Below are 19,540 nucleotides of genomic sequence, written 5' to 3' on the forward strand. Positions count from 1 at the left end.
GTAGTTTAAGCTATGTTCGGCGAGCCGAGTACGCACACATGTGCATTCAATATGTACGTACACAAGTGAATGCCTGAATCGTTGTTCGGTAGAGTAGAAGCTGAAGCACTGCGGCTAGCAGAAGTTGCACCGTGTGTGTTCCTACTGCTACACTCTAGCTCGACGAAATGGCTAAAATGGAAGGTCTTTCCCTAAGTGGGATAAAAAAGCACCCGATGGTGAGCAAAATGACAATCGTAATTGTGCGTACAAAAGTCGGACTGCAATTTTTGTCTGTTATCAGCTGTTACCATTATTCTTCTGCATCGGAGTAGGAGCATGTGGAGCGACATTTTATTTGTTCCGCCTAGCTGCCCGTAATCCCGACGTTTCGTGGCTACCAAAGAAAAATCCTGAACCGTGGAACGATTTTAAAGACAAACAATACAAGGTACATACACATCGTCTCGCGTCAAGCACGTAAATCCGCTATTTTTAATTGACTGATATATTTTGTATTTTTAGTTCCGCTCTCCTCATTACGGGCAAGATCCAAAATCTCCGGCCCCGACATATTAAATGAAATTTATATAATCTAGTATTATTTCTAGCCATTTAAGTCTAAGAGCTCATTTTGTTATGAAACTTGTGCCCTAACTCTCTACATCTGTATCACTGATAAGCGATCAGCAATGACGCTTATAGTTTCAATCTATTCTTATGTACAAAGTTAAATTAAATATAGATAGACAATAAATGGACTTTTAACTCTGCAGCTATTATGATTTCAGAGCCGTTCTAAAATTATAGAGAAATATGTATAGATTGTTTTTCAACGTGTAAATTGTTTGTGAATTGGAAACGATTTAAAGAGAGGTTCAAAGGAGGTTATGTATGTAATACGTAATACCGAGTATGTACATCTATATAGTACCTTACCTGCCTCGGTAACGTAACAGAACATTTTTATCGATTGCGTGCTTTAAATTTTTTACTACGTCACAAGAGAGCGCTTGGATCACTCGTAATTTAGATCTAACCATCATGTTATACATGCGCATAGTATTCACACGCATGCATATATGTATGAACCTATGATGATTTCTAAAATTATATGATATGAACGATAAGAATGGTCAATGTGAAAGTCATTTCATTTCATCTATATAAGGCGGTATTATAATTTTGCTAGTTTTCAGGCGTACGTTGCATTTTATTCGACAAAGCGTGGCTCAGTGGAAAACTGTGATTAATTTTTTAATTCTATTCAATCCTTAGAGAAACTGGTTACATTTTCATACCATTAGAGCACGTTAATTTTTTGTTAACATCCAAGAATGAACCCATCGTGGGAAGAATTTTATATAAAACATTCACCGCCTCAGGATCTCGTGCAGAATGAAACGTTGTTGAAAGAATTTATCGAATGTCAGTTAAAGAGGAATCAGGAGATTGTTCTAATAACGGTGAGTTTTATTTTGTAGAATGTAATATTTGATATTAATGATGCAATATAACATTATATAATTCAGATATACTGTTGTAGAGCGGAGGTACCACAACACCCTTAGAACATAATACGGTAAGGTTTGTAGATAATTTTAGTGCGGGAACAAGGGGATCTGTATCAGCAGAATATTTTTTGGAAAAGGGATATGCTGTAATTTTTATGTACAGGTAGTCATTTTGTTACATGCTTGTTAGGAGAAGGCATTGTCTTACCACAAAGTTGCCCTGTAATCTTAATTTCATCAATTTGTTGACAGGGTTAAATCTCTGGAACCATTTTCAAGACATTTTATTGGACAAAAGTTTTTAGACATGTTAAAAATTGAACAACAAAATGGAAAATCTAATGTTGCGGGTATAAGTTGTTTTGGTTCAATTAACAAAATATTATGGAAACATTGTTATCATATACATATATATTAATGTTCTTTGTATAAATTTTTAGTATTGCCACAGTATACGGACAAGTTAGCAAGCATATTACAGAAATATGAAAAAGCATTGAATGAGAAGAAATTGTTGCAGCTCACGTTTACAACACTTTCCGAGTATCTTTGGCTGCTAAAATCTACATGCCAAGCTCTAGCTTGTCTGAAGAACAAAGCCATATTGTATCTTGCAGCTGCAGTTTCAGATTTTTACATTCCATCCAACGAGTTGGTATGTCCTGTCGTAATAATGTTTACCAGAGTTTACTAACGGTACAGACAAATAATTATTATTTTCAGTCAGTGCACAAGATTTCGTCGAGCGGACCACCGACGATATCGCTTCAGCTAGTACCTAAAATACTAGCTCCTTTGGTGAACCTTTGGGTTCCCGAAGCGTACGTGGTCTCATTTAAGTTGGAAACCGACGAGAATCTCTTAATTGTTAAAGCGAGAGATGCACTTAACAAGTATAAACATAATGTAAGTAATTTTAATTGTTTATTCGACGAGAATTAATTAATTAGTAGGATTTTCCACACAGCTGGTCATTGCCAATATGTTGCAAACTCGAAAGCAAGAAGTGACAATCGTTACTAATGAAAAGTACTATGTTATATCGCTTACGAGCGAACAGTTGAGTAAAGGTGAAGAAATTGAACGATTAATAGTAGCGGACCTAGTCGAAAGACATCAAGATTTTATGCGAGGAAATATTAAATAAATATATCCAATCTAATGATCGGCAACTATTGTTGTTATGTTTTATACATTGCCATAGCGAAGTATTTACGATACTTGTAAAAAATTGAGCCTATTAGCTTGTTAATATATTTGTAACTATTTACATGTTAATATATTCCATTGTATGGTCTCGTTATTATTCTATTATGCATATACTGTATACTATATCTTTATACGGTTATAAGATTCAACCCGGATAATAATTTGTTTTTTCTTTGGTATTGTTTCCTTTATTTGTTTGTTCGAAATCTATAGGTGAAAAGGAAAGGTAAATATAAAAACTTTAAATTAACTCTTAAGGCTAGTCGTGTACTTATTAATTTTGTCGATCAGTAATCTATCATGCGGTTCACATTGCGCTAATATAAATATTAACGCGGAAACGTCTTTCTGTTCAACCGCCGTTTGAACTGCTTCCTCTAACATTCTATAAGATTGTAATCGATTATTGTGTTAGATTAGAAACTTGTTGCTGTTACTGTAATACTTACTTCAGTTTGACGAGATATTTCACTCTCAGTTCATCCTTCACTTTGGGTAAATACTTCTTTGCTTCTTTGTCATTATTATATTTTAAACACTCGTCTATAAATGGCTGTAACAAAGGAAGAAACGATGCTAGCTCAAGAAATTTGCTTGATTCCGCGAAAAACGACAACTGTGTAGGGTTTAAAGACTAGTACCTCGTAACCGATAGGAGACTTTTTACTCTTGGATAATTTCTCCAATTCAGTCCACATACTTTTCTCTGCCAAACATTGTATGCGCAGCCACCAATACCTGACGGATTTATGTCAATCATATGGATATTCGGAAGAATTTATAATTTAGAAATATTTTTGTATGATCTCACCTTCGATCCGATATCTTGTACTCCGATCTTAGTTTGTCTGCTAATTTCAATTCGTTTTGTAACAATAGTAACTTGACGGTATCGTGAAGTGGCTTTCCAACGACTGACTCGTGAAGCATTTCTTCGAGAGACTTTTGATAACGCAATAGTTTGATTTGTTCCTCCGTTAATGCCGCGTTTGTATCATTACGGGCCAATTTGAAATTTTCCTGCGCGGATTGTAACATTGATTCCCTGGACGTCATGTTCTGTAATATATATCGACAATATAGTTTGCGACTCGAACGACAATCGTTTATTAATTTAAAGCAAACCTTTTGTTGATAGCTCTCGGTGATAAACCATACAGCTTGAGAATGAAAGTCGTCGATCTGATTATAAATGCTTCGAAGGGTCTCTCGGTTGTAACACTGGCAATATTTAATATACAACGCCATCGCCACAGGACAATGCATTATAGATGTCTGCGAGAAATTCATACAAAGTTAGAATCAAATATGTCGTTCCCTATCGTTCATAACTGCTTGATAATATAAGAGGTTCACCTGGAAATCACCGATCGCCATGTTATCCCTCAGACGAAGTATCACCGTGTAAACTAAGTCGGTATTGCCGCTTTCGACAGCTTTACGCAGAGCAGCTCTATTCTCGCCAAGTTTTAACAAGAGCGGTACTTGTTGGTGCGCACTGGGTTCATAGTCAATTAGCTAACAATAAAGAGCGTTAGGAATAGAGAATCGGAGCAAGAAGAAGAGACAGAAATATGATTAAAAATTATTACTTTGATAGCTAGTTGTTTTCTACCACTGTCGGCTGCTTTTTCCGCAATTTCGCTGTAAGAAACGCCGGGCGCGTATCCCAATTTGTCGGCTATTTCTTCCGCTATTTGTTCTTCATCCAACTGAGTTTGCTTCACCTGTCAGAAAACAGGAGGAGATCAGTTCAGTCCATCCGATGGGAATTGGACAGAAGCAAAAATTTTAATTACATTACTTTGTAACAGGCCCAGTGGGCTAATATCCGGCTTTCTCCTTCAACTTCCGGCAGTTGGAGATGTCGTGCTATCTGTATACTCAAATAGTAGTGTCTTCTGGCAACGAGTCTGTCCAGTATCACTTCAGTTTTTAGTTTAAAAAATCTAAATAGGTTGTTAAGTCGTTTTCATTATCAAAGGGACAGAAAGAAAATATACAGGGCTAAGGATACTGCTCGCGAGTTATCGGGATCCCAATCGCAGGGTGTTTCAGAGCATTCAGAACCCTCAGTTTGCGACACATGTCATTGTAATGCATACGAACAGAGCAGTCAACTATCTTGCTGAACTCCATTCCGAATTTAGCAGCTCTCATTAAAAGCTTTTGCGTATTAAAGTCATATTCGTAACCGGCACCATCGATGCAATCCTCTATCGCCGTATCTAGTTCGCTTTTAATAAGATCTATGTAACTGGCGGCCTTGTGACTCTTCTTCTGAAATTGCTTCAAAGCTTCCAAGAGATAGGACGCAGGATCGGTTGAATTAATTCGAAATATCTTCTGAGTCGTGAGCGGTACAAACTGTATCATATGATGGGACGTTGCAGACAAAACGCGCACAGCGTCCATCTCTTGGACTAGATGTACCGGGCCGTTGTACGTATACATTATCGTTTCGCTTTTTAATCCTACTACTACTACAGTACTGTCCCAACTGCAAACAACAGCAGCCCTTTCACACCTGCGAACACCATACCACGAAAGTTAGTATCGTCGTTGTCGAATGCGAACGACATTTTACAATAATTCTAACCATGCCATGCTCGTTAAAGTTTCTTTGGTGTTCATATTGTGCTCGCAATATTTCTCTCTAAAATCTATTGAACCCATGTACAGGTATCCCGTATCAGAATAAAGAGCTATATCAAGGGCGTCTTCAGAAACAGCGATGGCGATTATGCTAGAAACTTTGTCGTGCCTTGTGAAAATGGTTTTCTGAAAGAGCACATATATATATATATATGTATAGTTTTGTCTGCATTGTATAGTTTTGTAACTTCAATTGAATTTTTAATCAAAATCTTACGAATGCTATATCTTTCTGACAATCAGGCATTTCGACTACAGCTAGTCCATTCTTGTGGGATAAAATAACTGTGGTTTCTCTTTTGAGGTGTACCATACACCAGTGATCTATAGGTCCTCCAAATCCTAAAATGAGGACAATCAGACGTCAATGAATCGCTAGTAAAGCGTCGGTTAACAGGAACTACAAAACCTTACTAGAAACATCTATTTGTCTAACTTTTGGTTCAGCTACGTTATTCACAAAAAATACCCGATTGGTATACGTTAAAACAGCCACACCAGTTCTGTTGTATGTTCTAAAGAACTTTGCTTCCAAGACTTTAGTGTCTTTAACCTCCTAACATAAGAACATAAAACAATAAACAAATTTCTATCATCGTACAGAAGACATAGAAAAAGATTACATACATTTCCCATAGAAAACGCGTGTTGGAATGTGCCGAACATATCGTATATGTGAACCATACCATCGTCTTGTACACACAATAGTTCTTCCTGCTCCGACCACCCCATACCAACCAATTGTCCGCCGCTCCACTGAAAAGCAGAAAGATATAAAATTCCAAATCGTAAAAGTTTCACCAGAAATTAACGACATTTACTTGTAATTTGGCTGTTAACTTTCCCGCCGAGGTATACATGTATATTACAGGTTTACTCGATCCGTGAACTTTAACGAACTTCTTAGGATCCCTGGTGATTGCGATCGGACCACCGTAAGGAGCTGCCACCAATAAATTGGTATCCGAAACCTCATTTTGAAACGATAAAGGGTAGAGTTTGAACTTTCTAAAAAAACAATAGAGTTTCTCAACGATATTATACAATGTATTTTCCACTTGTCATCTTATCCGAGCGCTGTTTGTTTGTGTTTCTTGGGCGTGTTAATCTGTAACCTTATTCCTGTTCGTTACCTAATAAACGCGTCTTCCAAAGGGAACCAATTCGCTGTTAACATCGCCAGCATGTCTGAAGAAAAAAAATTGAATTTCGACGATGTCGATTTCCGTACAGGATCCATAGTTTGGTCAACGAATTATCGTGTTCGCCATATCTGTCACTTTTTACGTTTATCGCACGATCGCTTCGTCTCCTTGGTTAGGAATATATGTGCATGATAGATGGAAACGAACACAGATCGACCACGTTTGTTTACGGCTGTTCATTTCGTTCGCAGTCGCTGCGGTACCGATCCACCAAGAAGACGACAGCTGCTCGATCGGCGGTACATCGATAAGGAAGAGGTCGCGGCGATGTTCGTCGGTAAGGCAGTCGTCGCCTGGTGCCCTCAAGGTTCTGAAAGTGTCGCAGGTACTCCTGTGTCATATCCGTGGCACGAATGCATTTGAGATCGGACGCGCATGCATAACTTGTAATAAGTATACGTAGGTACATAGGTAGGTAGGTAGGTATGAACACAATTCGCAAATACATTTGATCGTTTTTACAGGATGCATCGTCTTCTCTAAAACGGATCGAGTGATGTACTACATGGTGGTTGGTTGAATGTAGGTAGAGTCGCACGGGAGCCCCGTTATGTTTGAGTCCGAGTCCGAGTACGAGTTCGAGTTCGAATTCGCGAATCTGTGGAGAAGGGCACGGCACAACTTGGTCTCGCGGAGATCCCCTTCTCTCGCATCCATTACGATATTTTATTGCTCGCGGTAACGGCCGCCACGAACTCTTTCAGTTTCCGAATGCTGAGACAGCGCGTCGGGTTCCTCTCGCGCCATCAGATCAGCATCGATCGGGTCCACGACCAAAATCGACGTCGGTACCAAAATCGCGAACGCCGCGCGACGTTCATGGAGAGCACGAGGAGCTGTCCTTTATTCTCTGTAGATTGCGGATCGAAGATAAAATAGAATAGAAGATAAGAGAAAGGAGAAAGGATAGAAGAAGGCGAGTCGAGGCGAGGCAAAAGCGATGGCAAAGGCAAGGTAAGCTGGAGTGGAGCAAAACGGGCACGTAATCGCGCGTTCCCAGTCGCTTTCCGCCACAACCCACAACGCAAAGTTTCTTCTCCCGTGCGAAGGATCCTCTACCGGGGACCGTTGTCGAGAGAAAACAACGGAACCATGAAGAGAATATCCGGCAGAATCTCCGGTTGAATCGCTTCTGAATCGGCAACGAGGTCGGATCGCGGTGGTCATCGAATAATCCGGTTTACGAGTTGGCAGCTAAATAGAATTGTGCGGATCCGGATACCGATGTGGATACAGATGCGGATGCGGACAGGGACACCGATGCAGACGGGATGGAACTTTTGTGCGGAGCAAGAAATATGATCGTAGTGTAAGTTGTCGGTGGCCATGGGAATAGAATCGAGAGGAATCCTCTCTGCATAGAATTGTAATAGGATCTTTCATTTCTCCCTCGATCTCTTTTCTTATTTTTCTCTGTAAGCAATCGGTTCGTCGCGTAGGCTGCGATTGAAACTCGTAGCGCGGGTGGAAAACTAAATACGAGATTTAAGCAGTCGGAAGAGAGCGGCCGCGCGCGCGTCTTCGATAAATCCCGTTCCCTCCGAGAAAAAGAAAGGAACGCGGTCGTTTAAGCATTTGCGTGAAACAGGTTTCACCGTGTGTATCCGCTGATACGTCGGACGAAACCACCGTTACACGCAGACAGCCTCGTGTTCCAAGGCGCGAGCCTTTCTTCGTGTCGCGTCGTGTCACGCAATGCCACGCAATGCCACGCCATGTATCGTTCGATCGAGAACAGTGGGAAAATAAGGAGAGACGTGTTATTCGATGGTTGATCGAACCGGGACGTTGTAATTTTCAGATTGTACGCGATTCTGGTGATCGCGGGTCCGGTCCTCGCGACGGCCGCGCAACCGATCGAATGGATGCCTTGCGTCGAGTTGAAACGGGACCTTCAGATTCCCTGCGAATGCTCCGTTTTCACGGAATCGGTCGGCCGATCGATCGAGGCGAATTGCGACGGGGCGGTGTTTACGCGGGACACGGTCGAGAGCTTGCGTGGACAACCGATTCTCGCGATCGGACAGCGAAACGCTGGCTATCAAACGCTTCCGGAGGATCTGCTTCGGTCCGGTCTACGACTGAAGAAGCTCGATCTGTCCAGCAACTCGATCCGCAAGCTCATGAACCGTGTCCTCGAAGCGCAGCCTTACCTCGAGGAGCTTAAGCTGGCCGATAATCTGTTGGGCGACAGTTTGAACCCGATATTCTCGAGCAACGAGTTTCACGGGCTGACGCGATTGAAGCTGCTCGATCTCAGCGGAAACGGGTTGAGAAGCATCGAGGAAGGAATGTTCAAGGGATGCGAAAGTCTCGAGCAGCTTTATTTGGATAGGAACGAGATGGCGACGGTGCCGACGGCGTCCTTGAAGGGACCAGATTCCATCAGAGTGCTCTCATTGAGCGGCAACGTTATCGGTGCGTGCATCGCGTTGCTAATCCTAAGCCTAAATTAATTACGAATCGTAACCACGTATTCGTAACTTGTTTCCAGGATCGCTGCCACGTGACGCGTTCTCGTCGATTGGCGCGTCGTTGCTGCGCCTCGATCTTAGCAACAACGAGCTGTCCCACATTGAAGACGGCGCTCTTTCCGGGCTCGAAAGTTTGCTCCTTCTCAATCTATCTCACAACGATCTCGGTCGTTTCAACAGCGACGCGTTCGAGGGTAAGCAACACGAAATACGAGAATCTCAATGCAATGAATAGATGATAAATAAATGAATGTTCTTTCGTCGGTTTTCAGGGGCTCACAATCTACTGCAGTTGGATCTTTCGGTAAATTTTCTGCAAGAATTTCCCAGTGAAGCAATCAGGCTCCTAGCGGATCTCAGGTTTCTCAATGTCTCCAACAATATGATTACCGTAAGTAGCCCATCGACAACGGCTTCCGAACACGCGAAGTTAAATTGTACAATTGTCATAGGTTGATCGATTAACTGTTTTTTTTTCGTGTTTCAGAGTATAGACAGGAGTCATTTGTCGGGGCTGGGAGAGCTGCAAGTATTGGATCTCAGTCGCAACAACATTGGCCGACTCGGTGTGAACGCGTTTTCCAGTTTAATCAGCTTGACCAGGCTCGACTTGAGTCTAAACGCTTTGCGCACGGTACGTAAAAGAGCTTAAGATTTAGAAATGAAAACGGTGAACGCTCAAGGAAACGTTTTCAGATCGAGGAGTCGTCGTTCGAGGGGTTGTTGAAACTGAAATGGCTGTCCCTGCAAGACAACAACATCCTGCTGATGCCGGCCGCGGCCCTAAGCAGACTGCCGTCTCTCAGACATCTTCACGTGGAATTCAATCGCATCGCCGCGCTATCGACCGAATTGATCAAAGCGACAGCCGCCGGTTTGACCACGCTGGCACTGACGCGAAACTTGGTGCGCGAGATACCGGCCGAATCGTTTCGCGAATTCGACCATCTGGTCGACGTGCGTCTGTCGGGCAACTTGCTATCGGCGATCTCGTCGAGCACGTTCGCCGGTTTGGAGGACACGTTGGAGAGACTCGACGTTTCGCGGAACAAGCTCGCGACCATAGGCGAATTCCATTTGGAGAATCTGCTCTCGCTGAACCTGGCTAGCAACCAGTTGACTAAAATTCCACCGGAAACGTTCGCGCGACTTCACAGACTAGAGTACTTGAATTTGAGCTCGAATCCTCTCTACGGTGGCTTTCCGCCGGTGTTCCCGTCCTCGGTCGTGAACCTGGACGTGTCGCGAACCGATCTAAGGATCTTGCCGAGCATTCTGTTGTCGAATCTCGCGTCTCTCGAAAGGATCGCGATGGCTGGCAACAGTTTGGAGAGGATCGAGGAGGGAACCTTTCGACAGCATCGAAACTTGACGAGGATCGATTTGTCGGAGAATCGGATAGAGCGTATCGAGGACGCGGCATTCGCCGGATTGTCGAGCCTGCGCGAACTGAATCTGAGGGGAAACCGGCTCACTCTGTTCACGGGGGAGTACTTCGACACCGGGACCGGGTTGACCAGCCTCGATTTGTCGGAGAACCGAATCGATCGTTTGTCCCCGACGGCGTTCGCGATCCACCCCAGATTGAGACTGCTCGATCTCTCCAGAAATCGTTTGACCCAGTTTCCCGGCGAATACGCGAGACCCCTGCAGTTTTTACAGAAGCTGGATCTATCTGGGAACAGGTTGCAACGCGTCCCCGAGTTCGCGTTTTCTCGGATCCCGCGTCTCCGGGTCCTCGACCTGGCCGAAAACGAGATCGAGTCGGTCGACGAGTTGGCCTTCCACAACTCGACCCAGCTTCAGCTGATCGATCTATCCGGCAACAAGATCGAAACCCTCGACGACAGAACGATGGAAGGCTTGCTGCGACTCGAGCATCTATCTCTCGGTGAGAACAGATTGACTTCCCTACCGGAAACGATCTTCGACCCGAGCCGCATCGGGGCGGTCGAGAGCATCGATCTCTCCGACAATCGGTTCGCGGAGATCCCGGCGGACAGCCTGCAGAAGCAATCGATGTTCTTGTCGCGGCTGAACGTCGCGCGAAATCGCATGGTCGCGGTGTCGGTACGCGACATCCCCGGGAACCTGAAGGATCTCGACCTGTCCGGAAATCCGCTCAGCGGGACCGCCATCGACGGGATTTTGGGCGAGGCGAAGATCCTCCGCAGTTTGAATCTTGCAGACACCGGCATCGCACGGCTCGTCAGACTCGAGACACCGTTTCTCAGGCGACTGAATCTATCCGGGAATGCCATAGCCGCGCTCGAAGTCGGCGTGCTCGAGCGCACCACCATGCTCGAGACCTTGGACCTGTCACGGAACAGGCTAACAGAGTTCACCGGTTTTCCGGCAATGTTTCGCAAGCTGCCGGCCATTCGGCGACTCGACCTGTCGGGCAACCACGCGAGAACCGTTAACGAGACCAGCTTCGAAGGGTTACCCGGTCTCCGCTTCCTCGACGCCTCCGACCTGCCGAACTGCACGAGAATCGAGAGAAACGCTTTCAAACCGCTTGCCAAGCTCCGCTCCCTGTCCGCCTACAACTACCCGAAGCTGGGCTACTTCGACGTTCAGGGCATCCTGAAGGGGATGCGGAACTTGGAGTCGTTGGACATCGAGATCAAAGACTCCTCGGTGGGGAACGAACAGCTCGCGGTAACCAGCCATCCGCGTCTACGAGAGCTGACGCTCAGGGGCGAGCGGCTGCGACACGTGTTGTCCAGTTCATTGGCAGGCGTGCGAGCCACCAAGTTGTCCGTTGGTCTGAAAAACACGTCCGTGGACTCGATTCCAGCCGCACTCTTCTTCCCGGTACCTCGGTCCACCGAGCTCAGGCTCGATCTCTCCGGCAGCAAATTCAGCACCGTGTCGGCCCACGTCTTAACCGCGCTGGACGAACGAGCCGGTGCCGTTGACCTTAGAGGCCTCGAGAGCAATCCGATCAATTGCAGCTGCGACGCCAGACATCTACGCCGATGGCTGAGGATGACCGATCGCGATCGCCGCGTCGGCTCTGTCCGCTGCGTCTCTCCACCCCGGCTGGCTGGCCAAATCCTCGCGGCTCTCGACGAGCGACGTCTCGCGTGCGGCGGCGAGTCGGCCGATCAGCACGGCGAACACCTGTCCGAGAACGGACCTGGTCCGAATTCCGTTCCCAATACAAACAGCGATCGCCTGGACGGTGATTCGAACGGGGATCTCGACGGCGATCCCGAGAACCATTGGACCGGGCAACTAGCGGACACCACCTCTTCGTCCGGATTTCCGTCGAGGAGGCCATCATCGGTCACCGAGCCGGAAATAATCTGGACGGTCGCGCCCACCGTTCGAAACGAGCGAACCAAGCATCACGACCGGGACCGCGTCTTTGAGACCGGCATGGTGGGGAATGGTTCGGGAACCGACGACACTTTGATCATCGGCATCGTCGTCGGCGTGGTCGCGCTGATAGCCATCATCGTGATCGTCGTCTGTATCTGTCGGCTGAGATGGTCCAGCCGCATGGACGAAGCGAGGATGACCGCGGCGAGCATCCAGGACGCCTCGATGATCAGACCGTGCAGCGTCTATTCCGGCAAAATCAATCACGACCTGTACGTGGGATCGTACAACGGGTCCACGTTGGACCGCGGCAACGGCGTGCCGCCGCTACCTCCCTCGATCTCGACACCGCCGATCCAAATGATGCCGTTCGTTCAGCCGATGCACCTGATGCACACTCTCTTAACGCCGACACCGCAGTCGCAGTCGCAGTCGCAATCCCAGTCGCAAACGCAGCCGCAGTCGGGATTGCCGCAGTCGCGGTCCCAACAGTTTTACGGGTACTGCGACGGTGCTGCGTTACCACTTTATGTTGCCTGTCCCACAGACACGAATTGCGACAGATAACTCTTATTCCCGTGCGCAACTAACGTTGAGATCGTTCGTAAAATACCTCCGTGGAATCTACTTGTTATTTAACTTGTCCACTCGAGAGCGTTCTTAAACATTGTAACTTTCATCGAGGCGCCGCGTCTCTTTCGCGGCAACCGTCGTGCCTTTTTCTACGTTGTGTCGTTTCGTTCGTGTTCAACATGCTCCGAGATTATTCCGTAACATCTATCATTTCCGTAGTTTGAAGCGTTCAAACGAATTATGGTGGAAGCGAACAAACGTGCTCACACTCCGTGTACATATAGCTATATATATATTCTGCAATTGTAAACCATAGTTTTCTACAGCATGCGATTTATGCTAACATATTCTTATTACTTTCACGATTATCTACAAATGATTCGCTCATTTGTTACATGTAGGCGTGTATCGTTTTCACAGCCTTGTCGCGTTACGTAAGTGTAAATACCGGTTCGAATCATTTGTAGCATGAAATATTGTTTTATTTAACGAATAAATAAAATATGCTGTGGGCATAGAGAATCGTTCAGGGAAACAGCGTGTTTTATATACAGATTTTTTCTTCTTACGTTCACCGCAGTAGTTCAGCGAATCGCGCGCGAGCATCAACCTTCTAGGGTGTATTGACCTTAAACGCGTACTGCATACGTATTATATTATTGTACCATGTATTACGTAGACCCTTGGTAAATAATTAACATTTAATTTTTGAGTAGCTTTATCATACAAGAATTTAAATTAAAGTCGTAGCTATAGTTCTAGTGTGGCTTTGTGCATGTTTGAATATTAATTAGTTATTAACAATTTTTCTGACAACGCGTAATTCGAATTGACGGAGAAACTGAACGTCCACGTATTTTCTTTCGTATGTCGTCTAATGTGTAAGAGAAGGACAGTAGATTGTGCGACTAGGATAGCGATAGGCTAGAGACTTGTGGCGCCATCCACGGTGAAACGCTGAAACTGTTAGCCGAATGTTTAGCCATCAGTTTCAACGTTTCTCAATAGATGGCGCAATGTTTTTCAGGAAGCCTAGACTGAATAAAGCACGTTTTAGTTCGAGTGTTCTACCGGAACGCGGCGCTAGCGAGCCACGGTCCATAAATTCACATTTTTGAATAGCAAAAATGTAGAATGTAAAGTCTATGACCTACCTTGGACGGAGTTCGATTTTTTTCCAAAAGGGGCGCTATCATCGTCCGCGTTCATACACAGCGGAAGATCGTCTAAATAGCAATTAATGGACATCTCTGTACATGTATAGTTAACGTTGAACAGCGGAAACAGATTGCACGCATAGTTGTGTATGTACTTATCTATAGCAAATACCTATAGATACGTAAATGTGCAAGGTGTGCATAGATAACCTTATTTTCCGACTGTGACATGTCGCGTACTCAAATATAAACAGCGAGTAATAATTCGGTTCCGAACCTGTTTATAATTATAACAAGGATTACATATTAGGTAGAAATAAAGCTGCAACCAAATCCAACGTGCGGTGCAGTGTTCGTTTAACATTTTCATCGAGGTGGATACTTGTTTCTAAAAACACTAATTTTCGAAACATCTTTTCGTATTACAGATCAATGTACTGCTCGAAGGTCTTTCATACATGGAAAATGTCAATTATCGGTTTCGATCGATGTCACGACGAGCAACGCAAACGCCGTATCGAATGTCGCGGTTAAGGCTCACGGTTTCTCCAAAAATGTTTTTCAGTTTCAATGGTGCCTCATTGAAATGCAATGGAAGATATTAATAACCGTAGAAAATAAAAGGGAACAACAAACGGCAAGGTGAAAAACTTTCCCATTCTTATCAACGGATACAGCTTTCATTTATGGGAAGACTAAGGATCAAGTACAGAATCCAAGCATGAAAATCGCAACAGCCAGCCTGTAAGCATGACCAAATCGATATGGTAATGTTGGTTGTTTGATCGTGATATAGGCTTTCGTTTCTTTGAATGTCAACAATTTCTTATTCTAGAAGGAACAAACATTATATATTGTAACATGATACGTCCCTTTTTGGAACAAGATGCCTGGTGTTACTGGGTTGTATCTGTTGGAGCTTTATTATCCTTTCTTGGATTTATCGCTGCATGTATTTGCAGCTGTCGGCGTAGTGAGACAAAGTAATTATACTACCGAATATATACCTAGAAATGATTGAATAAACATTAATACATATGTAAATTCGTACCCTCGGGTATTAATTTTGAACAGAAACGAATTTCTTGGACTGGCTGGTATGGTAACATTGAACAGTGCAGAGAACGAGAGTTTTGCTGGAATCCCAAACGATATCTCCGCACGCGCAACTAGCCAGGACAGTGCTGACACTGGAAGAAGGTAGAGTTTCTTTCTTAATCTCGTATTTGCTGAAACTTTGCTGTAAGATCCTGTCCTGTTAAACGTATAGATAAGATATGGTTTTAATCAATTTGCTCGTGTAGGACGATCGGCGCGAATAGAAGTCTTCCAGATATACCAAAGGATAAGAGACACGATGATACGGCCGAATCAGTGTCTCAAGATATTTACGAAATTACGGAAACGACAGCTGACAACTCAGAGTTGTACGCTACAGTACAAGGCGCAGGTATTACGAATTGATCCGCATGGAATAGGGAAAAATAGATTTAGGAAAGATATCCATTACTTGTTGATGAAATATGTTGCTAGCGATTCTTCGAATGGATAAAGTTTGATTCTTTAAGTGAATTTATGTTTTTCATGTAATTCTGTATCGTGGCTAGAAATCGGTTGTTGCAGCGTAGAAACATAAGGAAGACCGTAATTGCATCGCGTATAATGTAGCATCGTTGGATACAGGTCTCGCGGTAGAGGTGTCCGAGCATGAGATACAACAAGCGAATCAACAAAACTCTTCGATCCGAAAGAACTCTGCTCGTCGGTACTCGAGATTCGTGTCCGTCGCTTCTGACAATGGTACGAACGAAGGTACGAATAGGATTCGCATCCGACTGTGGATATTATCCTACTAAGCGCATGTTTTGTCGATTCCAGTCGAGCATCCGTACGCTCAACTTAAAGATGTTCAGAAGACCGAGGCTAATCAGAGCTCGAGTAGGTAAGGACATTCGAAGGCATTACTCGAAATCACTTATGTTGGTGTATCGAGTCGACGTGCCATTTAAATTGTTGCGCACGTTTCAGGGACAATGTTTGGTCTACCATCGACACCAGAATACCATCTGCATCCACGAGTCAAGATGGTGAGAAGAATCCGATCGCACCGCCGAGAACCCGTCGATCGTCATCTCACAATTCTCTGCTTTCCGACGACATCGCTTCTCGCGGTAGCGAGATTCAAGCAGCGAATGCAATCTCGGGTGGAGTGCAAGCGAATCAAGAGTTGCCCTACATGACACCGCCGTTGTTGATGCTATTGCCAGCGTCGCAGTCGCAGTCGCAGTCACAGTCACAGTCGCAGTCGCAGTCTCAACCGCAATCTGAGGCACAGTCGCAATCCCAATTACAGTTACCGCAGCAATCGCAATCACAACCGCAATCACAGTCACAATCGCAGGCACAATCGCAGACGCAGCAAACGCAACTATCGCGGTCTTCTCAACCGCAACCAACAAGTCCCCAGCAACACTTTAGCGGGGATTCTCAAGATTCGAGTAAGTTATCGGTATATGAAAAACGCAGCGTGGCACATGGGTGTGGCAATGAGAACGGAATGTTTTGATTTTCTTGTAGAAGGATATACCAGTATAAGCGTGAGGGAGCCTCTGGCCAATATAATTGCGCAGACGAAGACGACTTGTCGTCAGAATCAGTCCGGACGATTGCTGACTGATCCTCACTACGCAACCGTGTCGGATGACTCCGGTAAGTCCGGTGTCCATTTGTTTCGAGTTCACGCGAGAATTCCGAGCACACATTTTTTTCGGCAGACGAAATGTATGCTGCCATCGACGAACAAGACAAGGTATATACCAGCGGTAGCGAAACATATGCCCAGATACAGCCGACAACGACGGAAGCACAGCGAGCCATTCAGACCGAACAGGCGTCGTTTCCGATGATGTCGCGAGCTCCGTCTCGTTCAGACGAGGCACAGTCTGCTGCTCCACAACCTCCGAGCGTGGACAGTTTGCGTCACGTGGCGCACGCACATTCTAGACAGGGTAGGTTGATTATACGATACATCTTTTATGTTATACACGTTAAATACCGATTCAACTAGAACTGATTTGGTCATTGATCGTAGCTTCGTCCTCGAGCGCGAACAGCTCGATCGTGAACCCTGGTTCACCGAAGCCGGAGAAACGTCAAGCCAATTCTCCGTTACCGCCTCCACCGGAAGGAATAACGGACATGTACGCGTCGATCGACAAGAGAACCAGTAAGGCCGACGACAGATCGAAATCGATTCTGTCCAATGGAAAGTCCTTGGAGGATATGTATGCTAAAGTTATGAAGAAGAAAAAAGAGGCTGCAGAGGAGCAATCCGATCCGCATTTCAGCTCGTACGGTGGCAGTTTGCATCACGAGAATATCGTCGCTTCTGTCGCGGTTACAGCTGCCAGGAAAACGAGTCTGGTCGAGACAAATCGAACTTCTTGGTCCAGCCATGAATCCGCAGAGACTCAGAGGAAGGAGCTTGATATCTCTGGCTGCACTTTCGCATCTAGTATCCCGAGTGGAAGTACCGTTCGCACGACAGACTCGGATGCGTCCAACTCGTTAAATGTTGCTGGCGATATCGTTGGCGAAAATGCGGTCTCTGGATCTGTCTCGGGATCGGGTTCAGGATCAGGATCGGGTTCAGGATCGGGATCAGGATCGGGGTCAGGATCAGTCTCGATCTCTGATTCGTATACATCGAAAGATTCCCGATATAGTCATAGCAACGATTACGGTTACGAGGCGGTCGCCTCCGAACAAACACTGAAACGCGCGACACGCGATCTGAACTACGAATCACTTCGGACGCGATTGGATTCGAGTACCCTTGCAGATAACAGCGCTTCATCTGCTCGACACGCGTCTCGTGACGATCTGTTGACAAATTACACCGCGGTACCTTTGATGAAACACCGACAAGCTAGCAATGCCAGCAGTGAAGATCCTGGCTACGAAAAGGTCAGGTTACGGAGAAGAATTGATGCGGACCACGACACCGACTCGGAGCCAAATTATGAAAGTATGCCGCACGATTCCGGCGAGCCAAATTATGCGTCAGTTTGTCGACCCGGCGATAGCGACACCGACCCCAACTACGAGTCCGTCAACCACGGTGATCCGAATTACGAGAGTGTGAAATATATGAGCGTCGCTCGATCCGTCGCTGATGATCCGCCCTACGAACAAGTCCACGGCTTTAAGTCCGACCCGAATCCGGACGGATACGAACAGGTCAAGAAATATTTGTACAGTGCGGACTACGAAAGAGTCCAACTGAATCGGTCCATGGATCCGATCGGGAACGGAGACACCGACGACGAACAATACGTCCAAGTCTAACTCAAGCATTAATTCCAACTCCAACCGTATCTTGTCATTCTCGATATTCTTCTTTCACGTTCTGCGGCCCGCCGCTGTTTTTGTCTATATTTTGAAGCAGCGCAAGAATTTCAGTGCAACGCGATCTAATGCTGACAAAAACATCTTGCTATAATACTACTTATACGATATGTATGCTTGATCCGAGTATGCATGTACGCGTACGACTTGTACCCGCACGTATCCGTTTCATTAATCGGCTATTTCTACTACTATATATTTTAGTATACCGCGTTAGCTTTCGCGCATTCTACTCGTCGCATACTCGACCCGCGTTTCGTACTGTATTATAGTACATGTGTAATAAACGACGTGCACTGCTTCGCTCGCAACACGGGACAAAAATTAATCAAGACGCACGAGCGAGATCTTATTTATTCGATCGAACGCGGTAGTTGTTTGCGGAGTTTGGTTAAAAGTCGACGCACACCGACCACTTTTCGGTCACTTCCGAGTTAGAAAAATCAATATTTTTGCCGCGTTCATCATTTTGGTGTCGCTACGAGTGAATTTCGGTGACAGTAATACAACGAATGCGGTATAACTGTTGACTAAAGTGGTTTAGCAAGTAACCCGTGTGCGTACTGCGTTAGTCTTTACCATCTTATAGTCTTCTTTCATTTTTACTATCCTTGCCTTTTCATTTTCTGTTGCTTCCTTGCCTTCTCAAGTAAAGTGCGACTTTGCTCGAGTTTCGTATGTATATACTATACTGTACTATCTACGAATGCGTACGTGTTCGATTTTTTGTATAGTTGCTCGACGATCGATTAAATGAACCCCAATAATGGGCCTGTCGAAGCGGTACGCGCGACGATGTAATGCGATATGTGGTGATAGCGCAAGGGTCAAAAATCTTTATACTTGTATATCCGTGTACCCCATGGGGTACACGAAGACATGTAAACTCATCTCAAATAGCAGTCATATTTTTCTCCGATAAGATCGACTTAAAAAGGACGTAAGGAGAACTTTACAACGAAACGTGCTTACTAACCGCAATCATTTGTATTCTTTTATATTCCATTGTAAAATAAAACGTTTTGTATACACAGTAAAGA

The 19,540-nt window shown here is 45.1% G+C and overlaps 5 protein-coding genes across 9 annotated transcripts; 4 read left to right on the forward strand and 1 right to left on the reverse strand.

Moving 5' to 3' along the window:
• Positions 1-57: 57 nt before the first annotated feature.
• Positions 58-754, forward strand: Nd-mlrq (NADH dehydrogenase (ubiquinone) MLRQ subunit). The gene is made up of 3 exons (XM_078181842.1): positions 58-218; positions 284-430; positions 505-754. Exons 1-3 carry the CDS (start codon positions 168-170, stop codon positions 556-558), a joined length of 252 nt encoding a protein of 83 aa, XP_078037968.1. The 5' UTR covers positions 58-167; the 3' UTR covers positions 559-754.
• Positions 755-887: 133 nt separating this feature from the next.
• On the forward strand, positions 888-2,811 carry Ppcs (phosphopantothenoylcysteine synthetase). Of its 2 annotated transcripts, XM_078181838.1 has the most exons (7): positions 888-1,180; positions 1,258-1,445; positions 1,526-1,656; positions 1,746-1,843; positions 1,934-2,148; positions 2,217-2,399; positions 2,461-2,811. In XM_078181838.1, exons 2-7 carry the CDS (start codon positions 1,317-1,319, stop codon positions 2,638-2,640), a joined length of 936 nt encoding a protein of 311 aa, XP_078037964.1. In that variant the 5' UTR covers positions 888-1,180; positions 1,258-1,316; the 3' UTR covers positions 2,641-2,811. The 2 variants fall into 2 exon arrangements, with proteins under 2 accessions (XP_078037964.1, XP_078037965.1); XM_078181839.1 differs by lacking the exon at positions 888-1,180 and having other exon boundaries at positions 1,188-1,445.
• On the reverse strand, positions 1,887-6,674 carry Vps16a (vacuolar protein sorting 16). The gene is made up of 15 exons (XM_078181827.1): positions 6,491-6,674; positions 6,179-6,365; positions 5,985-6,113; positions 5,772-5,913; positions 5,575-5,699; positions 5,302-5,483; positions 4,720-5,229; positions 4,507-4,651; positions 4,295-4,429; positions 4,059-4,220; positions 3,828-3,977; positions 3,514-3,761; positions 3,344-3,440; positions 3,152-3,255; positions 1,887-3,087 (listed from the first exon to the last, which is right to left on the reverse strand). Exons 1-15 carry the CDS (start codon positions 6,595-6,597, stop codon positions 2,949-2,951), a joined length of 2,562 nt encoding a protein of 853 aa, XP_078037953.1. The 5' UTR covers positions 6,598-6,674; the 3' UTR covers positions 1,887-2,948.
• Positions 6,675-7,833: 1,159 nt separating this feature from the next.
• LOC144469887 (uncharacterized) lies at positions 7,834-13,360 on the forward strand. Its single transcript, XM_078180595.1, has 6 exons — positions 7,834-7,871; positions 8,364-8,980; positions 9,057-9,230; positions 9,309-9,427; positions 9,524-9,670; positions 9,733-13,360. Exons 1-6 carry the CDS (start codon positions 7,834-7,836, stop codon positions 12,928-12,930), a joined length of 4,293 nt encoding a protein of 1,430 aa, XP_078036721.1. The 3' UTR covers positions 12,931-13,360.
• An 859-nt stretch (positions 13,361-14,219) lies between these two features.
• LOC144469867 (uncharacterized) lies at positions 14,220-19,540 on the forward strand. Of its 4 annotated transcripts, none has more exons than XM_078180558.1 (11): positions 14,220-14,444; positions 14,522-14,837; positions 14,929-15,076; positions 15,168-15,293; positions 15,398-15,543; positions 15,777-15,905; positions 15,972-16,035; positions 16,122-16,591; positions 16,671-16,802; positions 16,868-17,101; positions 17,185-19,539. In XM_078180558.1, the coding sequence occupies exons 3-11, from the start codon at positions 14,955-14,957 to the stop codon at positions 18,438-18,440; spliced, it is 2,679 nt and encodes an 892-aa protein (XP_078036684.1). In that variant the 5' UTR covers positions 14,220-14,444; positions 14,522-14,837; positions 14,929-14,954; the 3' UTR covers positions 18,441-19,539. The 4 variants fall into 4 exon arrangements, with proteins under 4 accessions (XP_078036684.1, XP_078036683.1, XP_078036685.1 ...); XM_078180557.1 differs by having other exon boundaries at positions 14,220-14,403; XM_078180559.1 differs by having other exon boundaries at positions 14,220-14,403; positions 15,777-15,893.

Source organism: Augochlora pura, chromosome 5, assembly GCF_028453695.1.
Source record: "Augochlora pura isolate Apur16 chromosome 5, APUR_v2.2.1, whole genome shotgun sequence".
Classification (NCBI taxonomy): Eukaryota; Metazoa; Arthropoda; class Insecta; order Hymenoptera; family Halictidae; genus Augochlora; species Augochlora pura.

What these genes read in the sequence shown, in the direction of transcription:
- LOC144469887 (XM_078180595.1), top strand. Translation starts at nt 7,834, where the DNA reads ATGGAACTTTTGTGCGGAGCAAGAAATATGATCGTAGT. An exon ending in CAACAGCGACGCGTTCGAGG is followed by an intron (nt 9,231 to 9,308) that starts GTAAGCAACACG and finishes GTCGGTTTTCAG; the next exon opens with GGGCTCACAATCTACTGCAG. An exon ending in TCTCCAACAATATGATTACC is followed by an intron (nt 9,428 to 9,523) that starts GTAAGTAGCCCA and finishes TTCGTGTTTCAG; the next exon opens with AGTATAGACAGGAGTCATTT.
- LOC144469867 (XM_078180558.1), top strand. Translation starts at nt 14,955, where the DNA reads ATGATACGTCCCTTTTTGGAACAAGATGCCTGGTGTTACTGGGTTGTA. An exon ending in AGTGCTGACACTGGAAGAAG is followed by an intron (nt 15,294 to 15,397) that starts GTAGAGTTTCTT and finishes TTGCTCGTGTAG; the next exon opens with GACGATCGGCGCGAATAGAA. An exon ending in CGGGGATTCTCAAGATTCGA is followed by an intron (nt 16,592 to 16,670) that starts GTAAGTTATCGG and finishes ATTTTCTTGTAG; the next exon opens with AAGGATATACCAGTATAAGC.
- Ppcs (XM_078181838.1), top strand. Translation starts at nt 1,317, where the DNA reads ATGAACCCATCGTGGGAAGAATTTTATATAAAACATTCACCGCCTCAG. An exon ending in AGGAGATTGTTCTAATAACG is followed by an intron (nt 1,446 to 1,525) that starts GTGAGTTTTATT and finishes ATACTGTTGTAG; the next exon opens with AGCGGAGGTACCACAACACC. An exon ending in TGGAAAATCTAATGTTGCGG is followed by an intron (nt 1,844 to 1,933) that starts GTATAAGTTGTT and finishes ATAAATTTTTAG; the next exon opens with TATTGCCACAGTATACGGAC.
- Nd-mlrq (XM_078181842.1), top strand. Translation starts at nt 168, where the DNA reads ATGGCTAAAATGGAAGGTCTTTCCCTAAGTGGGATAAAAAAGCACCCG. An exon ending in GGATAAAAAAGCACCCGATG is followed by an intron (nt 219 to 283) that starts GTGAGCAAAATG and finishes GTCTGTTATCAG; the next exon opens with CTGTTACCATTATTCTTCTG. An exon ending in TTAAAGACAAACAATACAAG is followed by an intron (nt 431 to 504) that starts GTACATACACAT and finishes TTGTATTTTTAG; the next exon opens with TTCCGCTCTCCTCATTACGG.
- Vps16a (XM_078181827.1), bottom strand. Translation starts at nt 6,597, where the DNA reads ATGGATCCTGTACGGAAATCGACATCGTCGAAATTCAATTTTTTTTCT. An exon ending in AGTTAACAGCCAAATTACAA is followed by an intron (nt 6,114 to 6,178) that starts GTAAATGTCGTT and finishes TCTGCTTTTCAG; the next exon opens with TGGAGCGGCGGACAATTGGT. An exon ending in TGGCGATCGGTGATTTCCAG is followed by an intron (nt 3,978 to 4,058) that starts GTGAACCTCTTA and finishes AATTTCTCGCAG; the next exon opens with ACATCTATAATGCATTGTCC.